The sequence below is a fragment of the Glycine soja genome, chromosome 5, assembly GCF_004193775.1.
Source record: "Glycine soja cultivar W05 chromosome 5, ASM419377v2, whole genome shotgun sequence".
In the NCBI taxonomy this organism is placed as follows: Eukaryota; Viridiplantae; Streptophyta; class Magnoliopsida; order Fabales; family Fabaceae; genus Glycine; species Glycine soja.
In genome coordinates, this window is record NC_041006.1 from 30,171,647 (window position 1) to 30,197,873 (window position 26,227).

Below are 26,227 nucleotides of genomic sequence, written 5' to 3' on the forward strand. Positions count from 1 at the left end.
GGGATTTGTTAAGTATCACACTAGATCTTATGGAAACAAGATAAAGAGTAAATAGATATTTTATTTCTAACTTTTAACCCTTTTTGTTAAAATTTAAAAGTAATGTCGTTAGTGAGGTGCATTGTTGACAATTTTAGTGTCACATAGACTATCCAGCGTGATAAATTATCCCAGGTTGTGACACGTAGACCGGACTTTGATGCAAAATTTAAAAATTTATCAAATATTTTCTTCTTCCCTTGCTTCTTCTTCTTCACTCTAATTAGTTGAGCAATTATTTCCCTTTATTTCCATTTATTTTCATAATAGATAACTGCAACATCCCTACTTTTAACATTTGATTTCTTTTTCCAAAATTGTTTTTAATTTTCAAAAAATTAAAATAAAAAAAAAACTGATTTGATCAGTAAAATTTATTACGTTTCACTACCCTTATTGCTCGAATTACACTTTATCCACCCCACCCCTAATGAATCGGCTTAGCTGATTGGAAGTGAGGGCCTCCGTCACACAGTATGTAAATTCCAAATAGTTTCACAATCCCAATTCACAGTCAAGACACGTCGAGGCACGAGTTGTGTGCTAACTATTACTACTCTTCAAACCAAACACGCATCAATGGAGAAGATGTAGCACACGGAGAAGCTTGTGACTTGTGAGGGAGTTTCTGGTGTTCCGCAGCTTCACCAACACCCTCGAATCTTATGAGGCCGAATTGCGCACTGACATCGGAAAAGGATTCGAGGTCGACAAGATCCTCGACCTAATCTTCTCCCTCTACGTCCCCAAGTTCCACGCTGATTGCCTCCTTGCGCTCCTCGGTTTCTTCAAGCACTACCTCTCTTCCTCCTCCGACGCGCCGCTTGCCTCCATGCTCTCTAAGTTGGAGACTTCTCTTCTACGCTTCTACGTCATTCACGTCATCCAGTGCAACCGCAACGACAATGTTGTCAACTTCTTCACGCTATACGGTGTCGAATTACTATAGAGGTCATAAGATTGGACTAACTGGTTCGGTGCGTTTTGCTTCTCTCATCGTCGTTTTTTGTTTCTTAACTGGTTCGGTCACAAGATTGGACTAATTGTGTTGCAACTATTCCTTATAAAAAGAATTCACACTTGGATCCTGAGTTTCGTGTTTTTTCTCCAAGGAGTGGTATCAGGCTTTGCATCTTTCTTCTAGAAACTTCTTCAGCGAGGTCTTCAATGCTACTGATATCCTTCACAGAGTTTAATTCCATTTATTGTTTTTTAATTCACAAAATGTTGGTGATTTCTTTCGCAACTTGTTTTGTTTAGCCTTAATGCTATATCACGTTTACTTGCAGTGCTGAAGGTTAGTTCAGAGATGAATGCTACTAATTAGAGTGAAGAAGAAGAAGCAAGTGAAGAAGAAATTTTGCATTAAAGTTCGGTCTACATGTCACAATCTGAGACAATTTGTCACATTGAATAGTTTATGTGGCACTAAAATTGTCAACAATGTACCTCACTAACAGTGTTACTTTTAAATTTAATAGTGACACTAAAATATTTTTTACATTTCAAAAAGATAGGGACTAATTTGCTAAAGGAATCAAAAGTCAGGAATCAAAATATCTATTTATTCTAAGATAAATAATAAAGTAATTTTTTTAGGTTAAATTATTAAGGAGTACTGGAATTATTTGATAATTTTTAATTAAATTTTTGAACTATTTTCAAATTTGTATTTGCTTTTGATAATTAAACTCTTGAACTTCAAAATTTGTATTCGTTTTTTAAGTGAATCTTTCTATCTAATTGTTATTATGATCCAGTTAAGTGAACACGCCAAGGTGAAAAGTAGTAGTTTTTTTTTTTCTGCAGAAAAATAGTGGTTGAATAACCTAATTGGGATTGGGAATGTTTGTATGGAAATCTAAAAATACTGACACAGGTGACAATATAAATTAATTTGCAGAGATAACAATGATTTAGAAACTCAATTATCTTTCATTTACCTTTGAAGATAAAATATTTTATGTGATAATTCCCTCAAAATCTCCAAATGAAGTGTAAATGATTGAATTATCTAACGGACGACCATGGTTCTGATTTTTTTATCTAACATGTCTTACAAGAAAGATTATTATAATGGATAACATACTGGTTAGTTAAGTTTTCTGTTCCTCTGACTTTTTTAATTCCAATTTTAATCTTTCAAATTTTAATAAATTTTAGTCCTTTATGAATTTTCTACTAATGTTTATAATCTTTCTAAAACTTTTTTATATTTTTTTCTCTTCATTATTTTTATTTCTCAAAATTAGTCACAAATGTAAAATAAAAAAAGTAAAAATAGATAAAACAAAGATGAATTTCGAGCAATAAAAATAAATAAAGATTAAAAATGAGCTAATTTTTTGTTAAAGAACTGAAAAAAAATGCTAATGAAAATTTAATAGAAGACTAAAAATCATCAAAAAAATTAAAGAATTAAAAATTGAAATCTAATAAATTCGAGAGAATAAAAACTTAATTAACCCTTAAAATAAATGTTTGTGTAATTTCATCCACGATTTATTCTTATCTTTATGTAAGAGTTGTCACCTCAATTGTTTAGGTAATGAAATTATATAAAAATTAGTTTATAAAATTAAAAATCTCATAAACATCTCTTATTAAAAGTGAAATTATAAAAAATTAGTTTTCAAATCTAAAATTTTCATTAACATCACTTATTAAAATGTTCTTAATAAGTACAGTAATTATGCAGAGATTGACTTGTAGCATGAAAAGAGAAAAAGTGAATGGCGTCAAAAAATCTCTTCGGAATACAAGGAATGTGACGAAGCAAAAGGTTACCTTCACGTGCAATAATGTGATTCTGAACTCGACACATGTTTAATCAAATTTACAAAGGAATTGGTAATTCTAGGGTGTTCGTGGGTAGGTTTGGATTCGTTTTGATTAAATTTAATTCAATTTAATTAAATTTAATTGGTTTGATTCAATTTAATTTTTATTATTTCTTTTGAAATCCAATTTATTTATGAACGGTTTTGTTCGGTTGAAGTCAACCGATTATTCATTTGAATTTAATTTTTTTTTCTTCTTAAAACTATCATTTTATATATCATGATTCATCCAAATATTCAATATAATTGATACACTATTATCAAATATCCAAAAGTAGTAAAATTGATTAATTTAATATCATCATCATAATGTTCTAAAATAAACAAATACAAATTAAAATAAAATATTCTTTGATGAGATTTACAAATTGATTTATTCTTTTTTGCTTTATTTATTTTAACTTGAAAGTCATTAACATTTTTCTTAGTATATCTAAGTCAATTTTGAGCACAAATGAAAGCTTCAACACTAGTGAGACTCTAGGAATTACGAAATAAATCTAAAATTTTACTCCTTATACCAAGTGCAGCCTCAGATGATATAGTAGACACAAGAATGACCAATACATTTCTAGGAAACAATATAATATTTGGATTATTTCAATTTTCACCCATTCAAAATGTCAAACTGATGGCATTCATCTTCAACATCATCCTCTGAATAGTTATCTAACTCATTTTTTTTCACCTCATCCTATTTTTTATTCATTTTCTTTAGTTTTTATTATATATATTTATATATATATATATATATATATATAATAAAATTTATATTTTAATTACGAGTTCACGGATCGGGTCAACGTATCTATAAATCTAAACCTCTGACCTATACATTAACGATTTTGATCAATTCAATTTTGACCCAAATACATAAATGATCCAACTCAAACTATTCGAATCAATTTGGGTTAATTTGGATTCACAGATGATCCGTACCCATGAACATCCCTAAAACATATGGAGCTGAGCATCAATTTACTCCCATAAATAAAAGAGTGAAAAAATAAGAAAAGAGAATAAAAATAGAGAAAAGATTAATGGTATGTTTTCTAAAAAGAAAGTATGAGGAAAGAACAAAGAAAAGAAAGAAAACATGATTAAGAAAGCATTTTCTCTATTTAATTGAAAAGAAAATGGAAGAAAAAAATTATTTTTGTAGATATAAAAATTTAAATTTTTTCTTTCTTTCATTTTTTTTTTTCAATTCGAATTTTAAATTTTTTTTTCCTTTTCTATTTTTTCTTCCATCCAATCAAAGCGAAACATAAAATGCAGAAAAAACTAATAAAAGAGCAAAACTAAAAAGTGACAAGTCTCAATTAAGAGTTTCTATGAAGACATTTTCTTAAAGTGTATTTGATTTAGAGAAAAAAAAAATAAAAATTAAAGATTTTTTTTAAAATTAAATTAGAGTGTATGAGGTGTATGTCTCACATAAAAGAATATAATTTATTTATTTATTTTCATCTTTCAAAACAAACAAAGCCACAGTCTTAATCTATTTTATTTCTCACTTGCTTTTTCCATTCTTATCACACAAGTCCAAAATTTTGTCTATGTAGAGAGAGGGGAGAGAGCGAAGTATTACGTTGATTGGCATCCAAACAAGGACTAGCAACAATTACGGGACAACAACAAATACTCTGTTGGTATGCACAGACGTGTAAGAATGGACTTGCCAAAAAGCCTTCACAAACTCTTCTTCATCAGATTCACCCTCCACGCCACTACTACCCCCAGCATTTCTTCACAAACCTTAACTCTCTTTTTCCTCATCTCTTGGTATGTTACACTTTGACCATAGTTGAAGACATAATAATTGGAATGTGTGGGGCCTCGTGAAAGCCAATTTTCTTTTCCATGGCTATTCAGTGACAAGGGTGGCCTCCAACAACTACATGCAGCCATGTCCTCAAGATTTTTCTTTTTCAGCAAAAGCACATTTCCGAAAGTTTGAAAGAAAGACATAAAGAGAGTGAATTATTTGGTCAAGAGGATCATATCGTCAAGAGGATCATATAGATATGATAATAGATGCAATGTCTATTCTTATTTTTTCTCTTTCTCAGGCTCAGGTTCAGCCTTGGCTTTTTGTTTGTTTTCACTGAGAATGGACATGTAACACTAACATATACTTCTATACAAGTACTTCTCTAGTTCTCTCACTATATAATAGTTAAGAATTACTTTAAAATATAAATATAATCTGTTTTTTATATTATTAATTTATTATGATTATTAATATAATTTTTAATTTTTTAATTTTAGAAAAATGTTAAAAGAAATCCCTCTCTTGCATCAAGGTTCAATCTATAATGTCTCTCACTTTACTTATTTTTAGATTAAAATATTCTTAATTAAAAAAAGACACAAGTTGTTTTGACAATGAGGCGAGAGACAGGGTGGGAGCGGGTTTAGTCTCATGACCGATTCCGGCAAGAAAGTTTTTCCGGCAAATTTCCTGCATGGGGTTACTTTTAGAAACATTTTCCCGAAATGGGTCTGTTTCTAAAGTAATCCCTGCATGGTGCTCTTTTTTACGTAGAGACCATGCAAATCGCAGGAGGGAATGGCGATTTCGTCGTCGACGCGACAGCTGGCACCGGTGTCGCCATCTTCAATGGCGTGTTGCACCAAGCTTGGACTCGCCAGTTTGACTGGCGAGTTGAGGGGTTTGCAGTTCCTAGGTGCAGGCTATTTCCAACACTGCAGTCTGCAACCTGCAATGGGCAGTTCCTAGGTGCAGGGTGTCGCCAGCTCCAATGGCGTTTTGGTTGGACAAAATCGCCAGCACGAGCAGCGATTTGCCTTGCTTGGGGTTTTTAAATCCCCCCTCCCCCGTAGACCATTCACGCCTGAAAAAGATAGAGAAGAGAGAAGCTTGGTGGTGGGATTTTTGCTGGTGCTGTGAAGAAGGATTTGCCTTGCTGTTGTGCTGTTTGAACAAATTTCTTCAATTATAATTTTTCAGTGAGTTTATTTAATTATTTTTTTATTTTATTTGTATGCTGATGATAATTATAGTTTTATTAATATGTGTTATCAGTATTTTTATCTTAAGTTAGTTTTAGTTAGAATTTATAATTATAATTTTATTAATATGTGTTATTAGTTTTTTATGTTAAGTTAGTTTTAGTTAGAAAGGATAACTTTAATTTAATTTGATAATTTAATATGTGTTATTAGTTTTTTTATCTTAAGTTAGTTTTAGTTAGAATTGATAATTATAATTTTATGAATATGTGTTATTAGTTTTTTTTATGTTAAATTAGTTATAGTTAGATATGATAAATATAATTTAATATGTGTTATTTGTTTTTTTTATCTTAAGTTAGTTTTAGTTAGAATTTATAATTAGAATTTTATGAATATGTGTTATTAGGTTTTTTATCTTAAGTTAGTTTTAGTTAGAAATGATAAATTTAATTTAATTTGATAATTTAATATATGTTATTAGCTTTTTTATCTTAAGTTAGTTTTAGTTAGAATTTATAATTATAATTTTATTAATATGTGTTATTAGTTTTTTATGTTAAGTTAGTTTTAGTTAGAAATGATAACTTTAATTTAATTTGATAATTTAATATGTGTTATTAGTTTTTTTTTATCTTAAGTTAGTTTTAGTTAGAATTTATAATTAGAATTTTATGAATATGTGTTATTAGCTTTTTTATGTTAAGTTAGTTTTAGTTAGAAATGATAAATTTAATTTAATTTGATAATTTAATATGTGTTATTAGTTTTTATTATCTTAAGTTAGTTTTAGTTAGAATTTATAATTTTAATTTTATGAATATGTGTTATTAGTTTTTTTTATGTTAAATTAGTTATAGTTAGATATGATAAATTTAATTTAATATGTGTTATTTGTTTTTTTTATCTTAAGTTAGTTTTAGTTAGAATTTATAATTATAATTTTATGAATATGTGTTATTAGCTTTTTTATGTTAAGTTAGTTTTAGTTAGAAATGATAAATTTAATTTAATTTGATAATTTAATATGTGTTATTAGTTTTTATTATCTTAAGTTAGTTTTAGTTAGAATTTATAATTATAATTTTATGAATATGTGTTATTAGTTTTTTATCTTAAATTAGTTTTAGTTAGAAATGATAAATTTAATTTAATTTGATAATTTAATATCTGTTATTATTTTTTTTATCTTAAGTTAGTTTTAGTTAGAATTTATAATTATAATTTTATGAATATGTGTTATTAGCTTTTTTATGTTAAGTTAGTTTTAGTTAGAAATGATAAATTTAATTTAATTTGATAATTTAATATGTGTTATTAGTTTTTATTATCTTAAGTTAGTTTTAGTTAGAATTTATAATTATAATTTTATGAATATGTGTTATTAGTTTTTTTTTATCTTAAATTAGTTTTAGTTAGAAATGATAAATTTAATTTAATTTGATAATTTAATATGTGTTATTAGTTTTTTTTATCTTAAGTTAGTTTTAGTTAGAAATGATAAATTTAATTTAATTTGATAATTTAATATATGTTATTAGCTTTTTTATCTTAAGTTAGTTTTAGTTAGAAATGATAAATTTAATTTAATTTGATAATTTAATATGTGTTATTAGTTTTTTTTTTATCTTAAGTTAGTTTTAGTTAGAAATGATAAATTTAATTTAATTTGATAAGTTTTAGTTTCCAGCATCGTCTCAACGTCTTCGTCATCACAAATTTGCAAGGCAATATATTTTCCTGACACTAAAAATCTACAGCTGATAGCAGAAATAATTTCATTATTTTGTAACTTTACCTTATCTCCAATTTTTTTCTTCAAAGCATTGAAACTAATTCCACGTTTAATCTGAATCGCTTTTTTACTGCCTTCAAATATTACACCATCAATATCTTCATATACCCTTCCATTGAAATACAACACTGTTATAATCGAATTCATCGTGTACCTACAAAAACAATATTTTAACACGTCAAATAAATTATAAAATGAGACACACTTAAATCAAATGAATAATTTCAAACTAATAAAATCTAATCACAAAAGGTCCCTTTATTGGAATTTCACATTAAATTTGTCTTTTAAAATAATTTAATTAACTTGAAATAAATTTCATGGGACACACTTAAAAAAAATGAATAATTTCAAACTAATAAAATCTAATCACAAAAGGTCCCTTTATTGGAATTTCACATTAAATTTGTCTTTTAAAATAATTTAATTAACTTGAAATAAATTTCATGGGACACACTTAAAAAAAATGAATAATTTCAAACTAATAAAATCTAATCACAAAAGGTCCCTTTATTGGAATTTCACATTCAATTTGTCTTTTAAAATAATTTAATTAACTTGAAATAAATTTCATGGGACACACTTAAAAAAAATGAATAATTTCAAACTAATAAATTTTAAAGACAAAATAAAAAAATTCATGAACGAAATTAATAATATAAATAATTAATCTTAACAATAATAACTTCAAAATGAAATACGGTAATTACAAAATTACTACAAATATATTCAAACAAATATGATACGAGAAACAACAAAGCATCGTCAAATAAATTTTTATGGTGTATTTCGTTAAGTGATTTGACGGAAAAAAATATAACAAAAATTTAAACGTATTATTATGGTGTCTGTAATTTGTAAGTGTCTAAATATCAATAACATCAATCATTTGTACAATATCTCAATTAGGCGGGCATATAAATAGTTAATCTTCACAATAATAAAAATAGGTAATTACAAAATTATTACTACAAATATATTAAAATAAATAACACTTTCAACTTCAACGCATATAAATTTTTAACACACCAACAAATGAACCTAATCTAATTTAATTTAAAAAATATTATAACTTCATCTTAAAAAAACACCAACATAAACACATTTCAAAGAACACTCATAAATTTTTAAGACACTAATAAAACATAAACACCAACTTAATATAATTATAAAATAACTATAAACTTCATATTCAATACAATTTTTTTTACACCAACACCAACTTAATATAATTTAAAAATAACTATACACATTTGAACTTTTATACCTTAAAGTTGTACCTTGAACCTGCCTTCAACAATGTTTTTAGGATTCAACACAAAATAGGATAATAAAACAATTTGAAACTCACTATTTTTTAGAAAAGGCACATAAAATATCAACTCTCAGATGATTTCAAGAAACGCACATCAAATGGGCGGAGCTTTGGTTTATAAAGGAGCTGAAATCGCCATTGGGAATGGCTACTTCATGCTCAAATCGCCAGTGCTACTGGCTACTCCTACTTGCAGCACAAATCGCCAGTAGCACTGGCGTTTTCCACTGCCAAAAAGCTGTCTCTCCTCCTGCAAAGCTGCTGCACGTAGCCTGAGGACAACAGTCCCCTACCCTCAACTCGCCAGTCAAACTGGCGAGTCTAAGCTTGGTGCAACACGCCATTGAAGATGGCGACACCGGTGCCAGCTGTCGCGTCGACGACGAAATCGCCATTCCCTCCTGCGATTTGTATGGTCTCTACGTAAAAAAGAGCACCATGCAGGGATTACTTTAGAAACAGACCCATTTCGGGAAAATGTTTCTAAAAGTAACCCCATGCAGGAAATTTGCCAAGTTTTTCCACTCATCTGTAGTGAATTACAAAAACTATCAATTAGTGGATAACAATTAAAAGAATGTATAGATAGAGAGTAATTTAGAAGTATGGGTGAAGCAATGTAGATTATTTTATAAATCACTGTGACACATCCTGAATGCAACTAAGAGCTCAGAATAACTGCTGAAATCAGTCTATCCCTATAACTGCTTAGAATATAAAAAAATATGAACATATGTGAACATTCCCAAAAATTATAGGGATAAAACAAATTAATTTAACCAAATTATTTTCAGACCGAAAAATAAGCAGGTTGATTTGAATATCAACCCAAAAGTAAATAACTGGACCGGACTATCGTGAATGTAAATCATTGGGTTGCTTTAAATTTAGCCCAAAACAATTGGCAAGCCCTTCATGGGACATGCTAGGTGCACCCAGCAACATTGCTGGTGCACCCAGCAATTAGGTGAATGGACAAAATTGTCCTTGCGTTAAAAAAAATAATTTCTTCTTCCGGAAAGTTTCCGGAAGAACCTTCTTCCAGAAGAACAATTTGTGTTCTACTGGAAGAACCTTTTTCCGGAAGCTTTCCGGAAGAACCTTCTTCCGGAAGCTTTCCGGAAGAAGGTTCTTCCGGAAGAACAAATTGTTGTTCTTCCGGAAGAAGGTTCTTCCGGATGAACAATTTATTCTACCGAAAGAACCTTCTTCCGGTAGCTTCTCCGGAAGAAGGTTCTTCCGGTAGAACAAATTGTTCATCCGGAAGAACCTTCTTCCGGAGAAGTTACCGGAAGAACTTCTTCCGGTAACTTCTCCAGAAGAAGGTTCTTCTGATAGAATAAATTGTTCTACCGGAAGAACCTTCTTCCGAAAGAAGGAATTATTTTTTTAATACAAGGGCAATTTTGCCCATTCACCTAATTGCTGGGTGCACCAGCAATGTTGCTGGGTGCACCTAGCATGTCCCGCCCTTCATTTGGTCATTAAAAAACAGTAACAAGAACCAAAGGATGTTGAGCATTTGACTGGCCCAATTTTAGCCACAAATTAATTGGACAAGCGCAATTTTTTCCTAAAAGTAATCGAGTGTTGCTAGGTGCACCCAGCATTTTTGCTGGAGCACCCAGCAAAGCTATTAAATGCCAAAATTGCCCCTACCACCTTTCTTCCTTAAAAATGCCATTTTTTTTCCGGAAAAGCTTCTTACCTCCATTTTCAGAAAACTTTGCTTCTCGTTTTCTCTTTTTCGTGGGGCATTGCCTCTGGTTCGTGGGGGTAGCAGCGTTGAGCACAGCGGAGAAGGTGAAGGTTTCGGCGTCGAGCTTTGCAGTGGTCGGTGGCGACAAACGAGGTACGCAGATGGTGGTTTGTTCGTCGCGGACGTACGGATGAGTTCCGGATCAAGTTGATCCGTAAGCTTTTTCCGGATCAACTTGATCCGGAAGGATGTTACGGATCAACTTAATCCGGAAGAGTATTAACAAGCTTCCGGATCAAGTTGATCCGTAAGTGTATTATTTTTGGTATTTGTTGTTTTTGCATTTTTGCATCTGTTTTTGCATTTATTTTCCTTTTTTCTTTTAAATTACTAATTTTTTTGTATGGCCATTTTTTGTTTGATTTGGTTAGATGGATGAATATGAGTGGATGTATGAAATAATGTCTGAACGAGGGGATATGGATTATGAAAATGTAGAATCATGTGGTGCGAATGAACCACATGTTGATTGTTCGGATGCGTTCAAGACTTCTCAGGTTATAATGTTAATGTTTGTCACATATTTAATAAAATGAATACTGGTAGAAAACTTAAATTATGTGGATTTTGTAGGTGTTTGAGTGCCGAGAGGATGTTTTGCGGTGGGCTCGATCCGTGGCTCACGAAAACGGATTTGTGGCGGTGATTTTAAGGTCGGACACAAACACAGGTAGTAGAGGAAGGAGTACGTTTGTGTTAATTGGCTGTGAAAGGAGTGGCGAGTATAAGTGTAGGAAAAAAGAATTTATCAAAAGAGACACTGGGATTAGGAAATGTGGGTGTCCCTTCAAGCTTCGTTGCAAGCCAGTGGTTGGAGGAGAAGGCTGGATGGTGAAGTTGATTTGTGGAGTGCATAATCATGAATTGGACAAGTCATTAGTTGGACATCCATATGTGGGGCAATTGACTAAAGCTGAAAAAACACTTATTGCTGATATGACGAAGTCCATGGTGAAGCCAAGAAACATTCTGCTAACTCTGAAGGAACACAATGCCAATAGTTGTACGACTATTAAACAGATATACAATGCAAGAAGTGCATTCCATTCTTCCATAAGAGGAAGCGATCTTGAAATGCAACATTTGATGAAGCTTCTTGAACGTGATCAATATATTTTATTGGCACAGAATAAAGGATGAAGACGTGGTTCGTGATATCTTTTGGTGTCACCCTGATTCAGTGAAGTTAGTCAACTCATGTAATTTGGTGTTTTTGATAGACATCACCTACAAAACAAACCGGTATAGACTCCCATTGCTCGATTTTGTTGGGGTGACACCGACTGGGATGACATTCTCTGCCGGTTTTGCATATGTGGAGGGTGAACGCGTTAATAATTTGGTATGGGCTTTACAACGCTTCTGAGACCTTTTTTTAAAGCGTGATGCCCTCCCTGGAGTTATTGTCACTGATAGAGACCAAACATTGATGAATGCAGTGAAAGATGTATTCCCTGAATGCACAAATTTGTTGTGCATCTTTCACATAAACAAGAATGTGAAGGCTAAATGTAAATCACTAATTGCGCAAAAAAAATGCTTGGGATTATGTCATGGATTGTTGGGGATCTCTGACTGATTGTCCTTCAGAACAACAGTTTGATGAATGCCTGAAGAAGTTCGAAATAGCTTGCGCACCTTGGCCAATATTTGTTGACTATGTCAAGGAAACATGGATAATACCACACAAGGAAAAATTTGTTTCTGCCTGGACTAATAAGGTGATGCACTTAGGAAACACAACAACAAACAGGTATGAAACTATTCAACTATTTCTATTAACATTGAAAAATTTATGGAATTGTATTATTGTATATGTTTATTTTTATTTGTGTATTTGAAATGTAGGGTTGAATCTGCTTACTCGTCTTTAAAAAGACTGTTACAAAATAGCATTGGAGACTTATGTAGTGTGTGGGATGCCGTGAACAACATGATTATGTTGCAGCACGCACAAACTAAAGCATCATTTGAAACAAGTACACATGTCGTTGGACATGTGTTCCAAAAAACCTTATACAGGAGGTTGCTTGGAATGGTTTCAAGGTATGCTTTAAATCAGATTGCTGCTGAATTAGAGTGTGTTGACTATGCTGGCAAGAATCCCTCAAGTTGTGGTTGCATGGTGAGAACCACGCTTGGTCTTCCTTGTGCTTGTGAACTATCCAAATATGTTGGTGGTTGCATCCCACTTGATTCAATCCATATGTTTTGGAGGAAACTTAGTTTTTCAAACCATGGGTTATCTGAGCTCGAGGTGGGCATCAAGGATGTAATGGAAACAATATACCAAAAATTTGAAGAACTTGATGTTTGTGGCAAGTTTACTCTAAGAAGTAAACTTTGGGAAATTGCACACCCTGATTAGCATTCGATGTGTCCTCCTCCAACAAAGGTTAACACAAAGGGGGCACCAAAGAAAACTACGAGTAGGAACCCAAGGTCAACAAAGTGCGATCCATCTTACTGGGAGTATGTAGATGCCTTTGAATCACAACAAAATAGCAATTCGTCGGTGAGGCGTACTGCATCATCCTCTGAGCAACCGAATCAAAGAACGATGATGGCCATGTTGGACCAGTTTCAACCATTTATGCACGACTTCATTGATAAGATTGTTGATGTCAAAGGTGATGGTAACTGTGGATATCGGTCGGTTGCCGGTTTATTAGGTATGGGTCAAGACTCTTGGTCGGTGGTCCACAACCATCTGTTTAAAGAACTTACCAATTTCTCAGAAGACTATATCAAGCTCTTTGGTGGCACAGAGAGATTTGAGGAATTAAGGATGTCACTACTTGTTGATGGATTAACCAAGGTATGTAATTTATGTATTTGATTTTTAAGACTTTAGTTTGAAATTAAGTTTGACGTGTATATTTGTTTTATTCAGGTGACAACGGATAAGTGGATGGATATAACGGACATGGGACATGTCATTGCATCAAGGTATAACGTAATCGTTGTATCCTTGACTAAACAACAAAGCATGACATTCTTTCCCCTTAGAAGTCAACCGCTGACAAATTCTTCATTGCATCGTATAATTTGTATCGATCATGTGTATGACAATCATTTTGTTGAGGTACATTGTAGATATGAAGTGTTTTTTTTATGATTATGCAATGAGTTTTGTAGGATTGAGTTAACATTTTTTTCGCATACACAACAGGTTTATTTAAAAGAACGTTGTCCCTTACCGCCTGTATCATTGTTATGGTCTAGCAATTGTCATCCGCAAGCGAAGTCGTGGCCAAATCCATATATTAGCAGAATGCAGCATTACAAGAGCTTCGTGATGTTCAAGAGAGACTATGTTGACATAAATGATGATTGAACATGTAATTTATAAATGCCTGATCATTTTGAACATGTAATTTATTTGTTACGTCCACAACAAAATTATTACTTAATTCTAAAAAAGCATGTATGTTATATCGTTGTCTGACTTGACTACACATTGTGGAAAACCATGTATGATAAATTGTTGTCTGCATAAACATAAAGCGCGTGAAAGGACCCTACACAGCATGACTACACATGCAGATCTGATGCAAGCTAAAGCATGTCATGTCATTCGTGTAGTTGACAACACATACAGAAAGCATGTGCATGCGTATTTTCAATCTTTAAAAAATGCAGCACTGATATTAAAACTCATCTATATATATGGCACAACCTAACCTTGTAAGAAAGCACAAGTTTCAGTATCAACCCAAGTCTTACAAAAAACTATGGCATTCTTGGGAGAGACTAGCAGTCAGACAGTTGTGAACTCCACATTAGGTTTTATTTTTCCAAATGGATCCATTGTTCACAACGACAATGGTGTTTCCTTCCAAGCTTCCACTCTAGTTCCCATTCGAGTACCTAACGGGTGTGATTTTCAAACGTTAAAAACCAGAATACACAATACCCTTAAGCTAACCGACAAGCAATTTTTGGATGAAATTTACTACCGACAGCCTTTCACGTATGCAGGTAATCAATTTCGGTTTCAATGTATGCAACTGAAAGATGATGCTGATGTTAACACAATGTTAATGTGTAATCATGAATTTTCGTTTGTTGGTCCGATTAAGTTATTATGTAGCATTGCTAGAACCCCAGATGATATTTTAAACTTACTTGAAACTACTATGACCCCTACTCATGATGCCCTGCTATATTACAATGGGAGGTGGAACATGTCACGCCAAAATGAGTTTGTTGGTTACTCGTTCACAGGAAAAAATCCCAAAAACTTTGACATTCCCACCAGATGTACCATGGATGAACTGAAGGATTTGATCAAACAAGTTGCGCCTCGTGGAATTCTCCCTTATGGTGTTGATGAAACACAAATGGTAAGACGATTGTTTTTTCGGAAACCAAGTCACCATGAGTATTCAGAAAAAGTTATAAAATTTGAAATAATTGAACTCAAAACCAACAAGGACGTGATGAAGGTGTTCATTGAGTCTAACTACTGGAAAAAGATTGGACCAATAGAAATTTTAGTTGTTTTCAGTAAACATGTACCGCAAATGGAAGATGAGTTGTCCTTGTCGCAAAATTAGCATGAGTTAGTTAGTTGTAGTATTTGATGGAAATTTAATTTTGTTCGACTATGTTGAAGTTAATGTACTGTTTGAATTCATGTATTGCATAATCGTTTTCAATTACAAGACTCTCAACTAAAAAAATAGATTTCTATATATAACAAATTAATTAATAAATTATTGTTTTTCTTCTTACGGATCAACGTGCGGATCACCTTGATCCGTAAGAAGAAAAACAAGCAGGTGCAATTTTGCCATTTTGTTAGAATGTTGGGTGCACCAACAATAATGCTGGGTGCACCTAGCAACACTCAAAGTAATCCATACAGATCAAGCTGAAATAGAACCAACCTGATCAATTTCATATCATCAATACAAATCCGGGAAGGCACAAATTGTGGCTAGAGTAGAGTGATGATGCGACATAAAAAAAACAGAACATTAAACCCCATTAGTGATAGTATTAGACTCATAGTGTTAATCATTAATAAATATTATAAACTCTAGAAACCTACTTAAAATTCATGTGAATAAAAAGATATTTAAATATACACTAGGACCGAACATTCATTCTAGCATAAACCTAAAATTTGAACAATTACAGTGCATTTTTTTAAACACTCAAAAAAAGACCTTTTAATAACAACTTGACAATGATTATAATAACTGAAATACCTTACTTGCAAGTAGAAAAAATGGACATTGAACCAAAGGAAGATCCCCAGAAATCCTAGGCATTAAAAGCAACTCCATTTTGCTAGAAAGAAGAAAGATAAAATAAAGCCAAAAAAAAAATGTATAGCATCTCCATGACTAACAAGTTGGTTACATAATCCTCCCCCCTTAGATTTCTTATGATCTCATTCCAAAAGGGGGCAAATCGAGCAGCATCAACCTTGTTATTCTCCACAACCTTTGGATGAAGAGTAATTGAATAAGTAATATTTACTCAAGTTTGAAACAAATGTTCAGCAAACATGATAGTGTACCCTAACCTTCCCATCAACATAAAAAAGTTCCTTATTTTAGAGTTAGTACACAGGTATCAAGCAAACAAACATATGAATTTAAACTAAACTATTTCTTCCTTTGTCTATAGCAAAAGGCTAACCTAAACAGCTGATGAGAACTCCTGAAAATATAAAATATTGAGAAGAACTATATAAGCTTATACAACTAACAGTACTATTTAAGGGGAAAATCTAAAAGAAAAGAGGATATATTCTCAAAGAGCTACAACAAAGATAGGACACATACACATACAACTATCTTCCAAATACATAATGAAAATCATAAAACAGGAAAAAGCACATTTCACAAGCAGCACATGTTGGGTAAAGGAACATGAAGTATGTCCATAAAAGCTCCAGGAAACTGCTCAAAAAGTTTATGCAGTGCTTCTAATGACCTAATCTGGTGACCACATACAGCCACAAAAAAGTTATGTCAACTAATCTTAAATTCTGAAATGTACAGATAAGACTAGCAATACATAAAAGATATTAATAATAACACAACATATTATAAAAAATATTTATCGTTCGTCAATCACAACTTAAAAAGACTACTTACCTCTCCTAGTCGATCTCTTGCCCCAGTAAGAATCCATAAACATTCCATACAAGAGTGTAAAACACAAAAATATCTAAAAGATAAATCTGAAAGAATTGGAATTAACAAATCGGAAATAGCCATCAAAACACTCAAAAATGGGAGAGGGGGAAAACAATTTTACGTAATAGTTAAATTGAAGGTTTTCCATCTCGATGGCACCGCAAATCGGCACATTCCTTCCGTTGCAGCCTCCACAAAAAGAGCCACGCTCCGGTGTTGGCATTGTACTTGCCACACCACCTCAACGCGCACAGATCGATGATGACTAACTCGCTTGTGTGAATTTGCGGCGTAGAAGGAGATCTCATGAAGTGAGCTCTCGCCATGTTGATTCAACCTTCCTCACACTAGTAGAGAAGGCGAAAAGACTTTCACCCAAGGCCTAATAGGCTCTTTGTTATGTCCAAGGCAGAGAGAGGACATATGAATTAAACTACTTCTGCTACCTCTACTGTGTCTGATCACCGCGGACTAGGACGACAACAGTCATGATGAATCCAACTGAACTAGTTTGAGATCTAACGGATGCGCGGATGGTTTCCAAATCCAAGCGAAAACTGATTATGTGCTAATTTGGAGGGATTTGGGTTCAAATTAGGTTGGGGAAAGTGAGAAAAAGAAGGGGCGGAAGGGGATGGAACATTTTATTTCAAAGACGGTCTTTAAAAAGTCATGGTGGAACAATTGATATCTATGACGATTTTATAAAAATTATCTTTGAACATTTGAATTCTATGATGATTTTTATAAAATTGTCTTTAAGCACGTGATATCTATGATGGTTTTATAAAAAAATGTCTTTGAATACTTATTTTTATGAAATTTTTTATAAAAACCGTAGTTAAAAAGATTCATTTATTTACAAAAATATCACCGCATTTTGAATAATGATGGTTTTGGAAAAACCGTTTTAGATCCAATGTTGTTGAAGATCAGTTTTGGAGTAGTGGAATGTGTAGAATCTTCACAACATCATTTGTTTCAATATAGATTTGCCCATTATATTTGGTTATCATGCTATCAATGGTTTCGGGACACTAGAGTGTTAGCATCATCATGCATTCCCCACTTTTGGCAATATAATGGGAGGATCAAAGGACACAAGACAAAATCAATTTGGTGGGGGGTTTTGGCATCCATTGTGCATGTGGAGTATATGGCTACACCGAAATGGTACTGGGTTTAATGTAAAGCCAATTGACTCCAACTAACTAATGGAGGTAATGCGATATAGAGCTTGCTCGTGTGTGCAAGGCAAGTGTTGCGGGCTTCGACGTTCCTCTCTATGATTGGAAGATTGATGTATGTGAGAATTTGTGCACATATATTCTCAAACTTTAGCTTGGATATCAAAAGTATATGTTTTTTAGACAAGAAATTTATTCCTTAAACTAGGAAATGAAAACAGTAATAAGATGTATACTACATTTTTCTATGAGAAGTTGCTTCTCAAATATGGTATGTAAATTCTCATATTCTATTTTGTTACAAAATTTAGTTTCATCCTCATGTTTAAATTTGTTGCTTAAGCCTAATATAATTTGGAAACTTCTTTTAAGAATTAGATAGAAATTATATCAACAATTAAGAAGTTTGTCAACAAATATATATCAATCATCAAGCAAATAAATATGAGAAGTAATGAATGGATACAACACACAAAATCTGAGTTCATCCAAAAATCTTGGAATACATCTGATCCTTACACTTATAGAATTTTTCACTAAGAACAACACCAATTACACATGATATTCTTTCTCCTTATGACTCTTTAGGCTTTCATAGTATCATTTCCTAACATCTCCAAGTTGCTTATTAATTTAGTATTCTTACCTTTATAGGTCTACTACACTTAGTACTCCCACTGTTGCATGTATGTTCCAAGTATTCTTACTTCTTTATAGGGAATTTAACATAACATGTTGAATTTCTTAGAAGGAATACAAATGCAAGCTTGTCATTCACCATAAGTAGCCCTTAGACAATTATGTATAGTTGTAGTAAACTTTATAAAGAAATCTTGTAGAGATTATGCATCACATTAGCATGTTGATTCAATCATTGCCAACAATGGCTTCCACCTATATTTTTTATATCATTACCAATATATATATATATATATATATATATATATATATATATATATATATATAAAATATTATTCATCTGATGACACATTCTTGTGTGAGAACATGAAAACAATTAATAATAACCATTAGATATGATCATGATTAAAAATAATAGGCAGTTGAAATTAAAATACTTAAAAATTAAAATTAAAATCTAATATAGTCATTAAATCGCTAAAAGATTCACTAAATAAACCAATCAAAAAATATCTCAATTATTATCTATCCACCACTTCTGTCGTTATGACAATCGTTGTCGTTAGTGTCATAATTATCACCACTATCAACGACGGTGGTTGTGACAATAACGACGACAACCGTCATGACAACAAAGGTGATGACAATTAATAATGATGTTCATAGCGGCAACAATTATGATAGTGATCATGGTGGTGCAATAAACAATAATAATAATGATGATAAATTATTTGAGATATATTTGAAAGTGATAGTTGAAATCTTTATATATTTATTTGTTATTTGATTAATCTTTTAAATATCTCATGATGTATTAAATTTTTAATTTAAAATTTTAAATATTTTAATCTTAATTATTTATTATTTTTAATCTTGATACGAGGATTATCATTAATTATTCTTATATGATGATATTATAGGAGTCCTAGTCTCTCTCTATGTTAGTGAGTTGAATGCCCATACAAGGTGATGAGTGTAAAATCCCTTTAGATAGGCAATCAATCATATTTTAACAAATTGTCATCTCACTTTGAGTGTTTTTAATTAAATAAAAATGATTAAAAATTGTAAAGAACCCACGTTCTGTTACGGTCGTTCATTCTCTCGACTTATGACGTCGACGTCGACGCCTCTTGATTAACGCCGCTGCCTCCCCCATTCGGATTCACACTACCTCGAGCACGCACAGCGAAAGCAAAAATTTCGATTTAATTTTCCGGCTTTCTTATTTGAAAAAGCAACGTTCCTTGGTGCTTGTTAATTTTATATTTTCTTTAATAGTATTAGTTACCGCTTGCGGTAATGATTTTGTCTTCTATTTGCAGCTTATACCCTTGGGAAGCTAATGAATGTCAAAGAAGATGAATGCCACGATGATTTTTTCTATAATTCATGCAAAATATCCAAGGATAACCACAGTGAAGTGAAGATGGAGAATGGTACTTGTAGACACAATTTACAGATTGTTGCACATCCCAACAGAGAGTATATAAGGGTCCTTCAAGAAATATTGAATGTTAGACATTGATCTTCAAGCTAGGCGGCAACGAAAAGTGGGAGAATTAGAGGTTGAGGCGTCGAAGTCGTAAGTCGATGGAGTGAACGAACGTAACAGAACGTGAATTCTTTACAATTTTCAATTATTTTTGTTTAATTAAAACTTTAAAAATGAGGTGGCAATTTGTAGAGATAGATTGATTGTAAAGGAGCTTTACAGTGTATGAGCATTTAACTAACTTTGTACTAAAACTTTAGTTATTAGTTATTGTATACTGTATGATTCAAGATCAAACATAAAGAACCTAGAGCTCTAATCACTTCAAATTCAAAGTTACAAAAACCTGTACGTGAATTAAGCATTAATATTTAAGATACAGAATTGACAACAATTGTCATAATTTTTACTGAGACATTTTTCGCATCCTCAAAGAGCACTCGTCTGAAGAAAAATCTAAACAAATGTTAATTTTCTAGTATAGAATTGACAGAACATATAGACAAGGACTCTGTTGATGCCAACTAGAATGCTTTGATTCAGCAACCAAATACGTCTCTTCGAAACTTAACAGCAAAAGTCAAGTTTGCAACAGCAACAAAGATCAATTAAACTGCAAAATAAGACAGTATCAACTAGTGTCATTTTCCCTCTAGTCACGAGTATCAATATTAAACAAAAAAAAACATTTTCTTCAATCGGCAAATTAAACAAAAAAACATTTATAAATTATCAAAACAAATAAACTTATAATAATTTATTAGATCTGTTAGCTTTTATATAAGAAAAAGAAAAACATTACATTCGAAATTTTGTAACTAAAAAAAATCAAGGATAAGAAAATTTATAGAGCCTTGATTGATAAAATTGGACTTGAATTTGAAGTCCATGTTTTGTCTAAAAAACCGAATATAGGTATATATTTTCTTGTGATTCATGTTTTGAATGGTTTAAATGAAAAGGTTAGCATGATTTCACTAGTTTTCTTGGATTTCACTAGCATGGTTTAAATTTTAATGCATTTTGACACTTTGCTTTTGGACTTTGATAATGGGATTGAGGTGATCTTGGTATTAATGGGAATCCTAAACATAAAATTAATCAGGACTTCGATATATAATGTTTATTATTTTTTAATTTTACAAAAAATATGTTACATATAATTGATGAGGTATTGATACTTCATTGATTTGTCACATTATTAATGACTTTAACAAAATAGTAAGTATTCATATATATATTTTTTAGTAAATTGTATTTTTAAATTCTTCATCTATTAGTATGATATTGTTATCTATTCTAGATAAATAAGATAAATAAGGATGCAAAAACATAATTTTAAAAAAAATATACATGAATGTTCTATTAAATTTTTTAATAATATAACAAGTCAATGAATTACCAACATCATTATTATGTTATTATTTAACGTTATTACTTAACAAAATGACTAAAACAAAGAAAAAAAATTTTAATTAATTAAAGGACTAAAATCAAAAATCATTATTGATCAAAAGATTATTTAAACCCGTTATCTATATATATCTATATATATATATATATATATATATATATATATATATATATATATATATATATATATATATATATATATATATATATATATATATATATATATTAGAATCTTTATTTTGAATGAGAATGATGTTAGAAGCTATTATTTAATTAGAACCTTTTTAGGATTTTTCTTACATGGAAGTGTTTTGAGGAATTATTAACACTTTCGTTATGTCAAGTGTCTTATCTTTTGACTGTATGTAGCATTGCTTCTGCACAACTTGTGCTAAAGCTATGGTTACTTTAATAAAATAATTCTTTTGGCCTTTTAAAAAAAAAGTACTTCTTAATTTTAATTTCATATCTATTAGATTCAGTAATTAACTTAAAAAGTATTTTTCTTGTTTGTTTAAAACTACTATGTTTTCGTCTTTATTGGGACATTTGATTTTCTTAGTAACAAATCATGGAAATCTTTTTTGAGATGTGTACTAATTATATATACATATTTTTTTTTTAACTTTTATGGCCTTGTTACACTTGTATCATGTTCATTGTAAATGATGTTAATCCCGTTTATTTTTTAAATCACATGATTTTTATGAAAATTTTAATCCCCAAATTATTCCTATTTTTGTCCTTTAAATCTCCTAGCTTTGACACATCAATGTTGAACATTTACCCCTTTGGAGCCACTATCTTGCGGAGTCCAGTGTAGGGGTGGGTAAACGGGTCCAACTCCACGGATTGGCCCAAGGGACCCGCGGTCCGCGCAGGTTACGGATCAATTTTTTTAAACCGTTTATGGTTATGTCATATTTTTTTGCCCGTCCCGCTTAACCCGCAGACTATGCGGATTTGGCCCGCGGGTTACCCGTAGCCCGTATTAGGTTTGATTTGTGTGACCCTGACCCAATTATATTAGATTTGATTTTCTCTTTTTTACTTCTTTTCTTTTAAAATAATAGATAAAAAAATATATATTAGATAAAAATAAAAAATTTAAATTAAAAGATGATAAAGATAAAAAAGATAAGATAAGAAAAATAAAAGATTAATATAAAAAAGATAAGTGATAAATAATAAAAATCTTCCTTTTTGATATTTTTTCAATCTTTTTCTCTTTTAAACTATCATTTTCATATATGCAAGTCATAAATAATAAAAATATCAATTCTTATCATTTAAGCCAAAAAATAATTTTCAAATAAATATCTTTAAAGATATTTCAATATATTTTTATTATAAAAAAGATAAGTGATAAAAAATCTTCATTTTTGATATTTTTTTGATCTTTTTCTCTTTTAATCTATCATTTTCATATCTCCAAGTTATGAATAATAAAAATATCAATTCTTATCATTTAAGCCAAAAATAATTGTTAAATAAATATTTTTAAATATATTTCAATATATTTTTATTATAAAAAATAGCTCATATCATATTTAGTAGTTATCATTATAGCATACTAAGAACATTTTTTCTCCTCACGGTTTTTCTCCACCACACACTCGCATGTCATACGACTCTTTCCCTTACAAAGAAGACAAAACGCGACTAACACTCACGCAGTCACCCGACACACCACAGCGGCACAGCCTCGGCCCACCACCGCGCCACCACGTAAAGTACATCTCTTCTTTCTCTAGAATTTATTTTTATCCTATTTTTATTTGGGTTGATTCATTGTTGTTGAACTCTTAAATTCTATGCCTCTTTTCTCAATTTTGTCGCAGAGATACTTTTGTTTTCACAAATTTACTACACCCATCACACTTCACTTGTCTATTATTATATGATAAAATCATGGGATAAGGGAATGAACCATGAAACTCTTGATCAACAAGTTATAAACATGATGAATTGAGTTTTTGTATGATTTATTTATTTTATTGATGTAATTGACTAATTATTGAGATTTTATTTACATTTGTATTGAACTTAATTTGATTATATTGTATTTTTATTAAAATTAAAATTCTTTTAAAGCTAGGCCCGCGGACCGGCCCGTTTGACCCGCGGGGTTTGTGGGGCTGGGGCAGACCAATTTATTTGTTCCGTGTAAGAAGCGGGGACAGATTGGCCCGATCCGCTGCCAATGCGAATTTATGCGGGCGGGTCTTACACGGGACGGGCCGGCCCGCTTACCCACCCCTAGTCCAGTGAAGTTGGTGGTGGTGCGTTTCGCGGACAAGTGTGAAATCCCATTTTTAGGAGGTGTTATTGAGTGACAGGTTTGATTAAGTTTTTTTGTTAAATTTTTTCCTTGTTCTATCCATGGTATTAATTTTTTTTTCTTGTTTTTGTTTTGATGATGTTCAACAGATATATTGTGCTATGAACACTATTTAGTGTTTGGTCGCAAGACCTTCAAAATTTGTGATGTACTTTGTGTTAACAATATTTTATGAAAAATAATCCTATTGCATTTTTGACATTCTGACAACAAGGATGGAAGAGAGATATCACGTTAAAATTTGTAAAACATAGGGTGTACGTGTATTATTTGTAAAACATATGAGATATATATGTAATAGTTTTAAAAACATGGGATACATGTGTAATAATTTGAAAAGTTCAGAGTTACATGTGTAATTTAGGGGAAATCGAAAGAATTTTTCCTTCGGACCACTTAAAATCAGGAACAATTTTGGGTTTTCATAAAATAATTAAATTTAATGTAAATCAATTTTAAAAACAAAATGGAAAATTAACATTGTGACAATAGGAGGTGTAAAAGAAATGATTTTAAAAGGATATGTAATTAGTGCGAATCTTACGAGGATTTGTTGTAATTTGCTCTTTTCTTAATAACTTATCTATTTCAAATTAACTATCATTTTAATCTTGATTTTTTAAATTGAATTCTAATATTTTTTTAAAAATAAAATGTTAATAGTTAAAAATGAATTTGTATTATAATATAAATTATTTATTCATTACAAATTTAAAATTTAAAAAATTTATCATGAGCATTATAAAAATTTAAAATTTATATATTAAAAATATTTATTCATTACTAATATATATATATATATATATATATATATATATATATATATATATATATATATATATATATATTTATAATATCGTTAAAAAAATTCAGTTGACACTTATAAAAAGATTTATAATATTTTTAAATGTTATTTTAAATTATTCATAATTTTAGGCCACTAAAAAATACAAAAATTTGAGATATCCTTTAAAGTAAAATGGTGCAATATTTGGTAAAGCTACCAAGTTATTGACCAGTTTAAACTTAAATTTTAGACATTCACCACATCAGATCCATTATTTATACATATACCCATATTTGTTCCTTTTTTTTTCTTGTTATTTATTCTATTTTCCTATTGTTATTGAGTTTTTGCAATCTCTTTCTTTTTTTATTATTCAGATGGCCAAGTCTATAAATTGATCGAACAACAAATTATGTTAATACTGGTGCGTTTCCGAAGCTTGGTGCCCCAATTTCATTTTTGAATGTCGTTCATCATATTTCTGATTTCTTTTTCTTAAAAATTTCTTGTCAGCCATCCCACTCACAGAGCCTTTTGTTTCTACGAGAATGAATTGGAAAGAATGTGTTTATAGATAGCTAGGCACGTAAGTTCTACGACGATTAATTTTTATTTGTTGATAGAAGATCATAATTTACTTGCAGTACTAATATCTAACTATTTATTCAAGTGTTAAATTGACTAATAATTTGATTACTTTATTAAATACTGCACCGTTTTATTTTAGAAGATCTGTTCTTCAAATTTATTGAGACACTTCGGGTTAATAAAAAAAGAATGACATACCATTTTTCAAGACAACCGATTTCTTCAGTGGGAGTAAGAGGGGGTTGAACGAACTGTGCTGCACCGCCTGGCGGCGGGCATGCCGATCGAGTGTCAAGGTCCTTGTCCTTTGTTGGAGACTCTATTGAGTTACATATATAGTGTTCACAACATAACAAATATTAATAATTCAATACCCAAACACAAGCCAGAAAATAAATAAAAATAATAAAAACCATTTAACATAGTTACATAGATATATAGTACTAGTATACCTTGTGGGGCAGGAGCAGCAGTTGAAGGCTGTTGTTGATGATTGTGGTTGCTCATCTGGATATGTTGTTTTGATTTGCTATATAGCAACCCTTTATCTAAACAATTTGTGATGCAGGGAGGAATAGGGTTGTATTGTATATATAGAGAGACAGGATTCAGTAGTGTAACAGTTTTAGAGAAAGAGGTAATAGCCTACGACTATACGAGGGAGATTAGATTATTATTTCCTTTTATTAACAGGATACACGTTTTAAAAGGATGCTTTGCTTCCAAAACCAGTAATTATACGATTCCCATAAGAGAAATGATAGAAATACTCTCTAACACATTCCTTCAAATACACACTATTCACAAATAATAATTTTGAAGATGCTTTGCTTTAAGAACGACATTCCCATATTGCCCTGCCTTCTCTTTTCGAATTATGGCATTTCACTTTTTTGGG

General features: G+C 31.1%; 1 protein-coding gene, 1 long non-coding RNA gene and 1 pseudogene across 2 annotated transcripts; 2 read left to right on the forward strand and 1 right to left on the reverse strand.

Moving 5' to 3' along the window:
• Nucleotides 1-652: 652 nt before the first annotated feature.
• LOC114411279 lies at nucleotides 653-1,235 on the forward strand (annotated as a pseudogene).
• A 9,885-nt stretch (nucleotides 1,236-11,120) lies between these two features.
• On the forward strand, nucleotides 11,121-14,068 carry LOC114412488. The gene is made up of 6 exons (XM_028376414.1): nucleotides 11,121-11,221; nucleotides 11,298-11,326; nucleotides 11,378-11,826; nucleotides 13,409-13,542; nucleotides 13,618-13,809; nucleotides 13,897-14,068. Exons 1-6 carry the CDS (start codon nucleotides 11,126-11,128, stop codon nucleotides 14,059-14,061), a joined length of 1,065 nt encoding a protein of 354 aa, XP_028232215.1. The 5' UTR covers nucleotides 11,121-11,125; the 3' UTR covers nucleotides 14,062-14,068.
• Nucleotides 14,069-20,494: 6,426 nt separating this feature from the next.
• Nucleotides 20,495-25,963, reverse strand: LOC114412489. Its single transcript, XR_003666756.1, has 3 exons — nucleotides 25,782-25,963; nucleotides 25,528-25,648; nucleotides 20,495-20,813 (listed from the first exon to the last, which is right to left on the reverse strand). It is a non-coding gene; the product is annotated as an uncharacterized LOC114412489 (long non-coding RNA).
• Nucleotides 25,964-26,227: the final 264 nt, after the last annotated feature.

Coding starts and splice junctions, on each gene's coding strand:
- LOC114412488 (XM_028376414.1), top strand. CDS start 11,126: ATGTCTGAACGAGGGGATATGGATTATGAAAATGTAGAATCATGTGGT. Junction 11,827..13,408: donor TTTGATGAAGCTTCTTGAAC/GTGATCAATATA, acceptor GTATGGGTCAAG/ACTCTTGGTCGGTGGTCCAC. Junction 13,810..13,896: donor ATGACAATCATTTTGTTGAG/GTACATTGTAGA, acceptor CATACACAACAG/GTTTATTTAAAAGAACGTTG.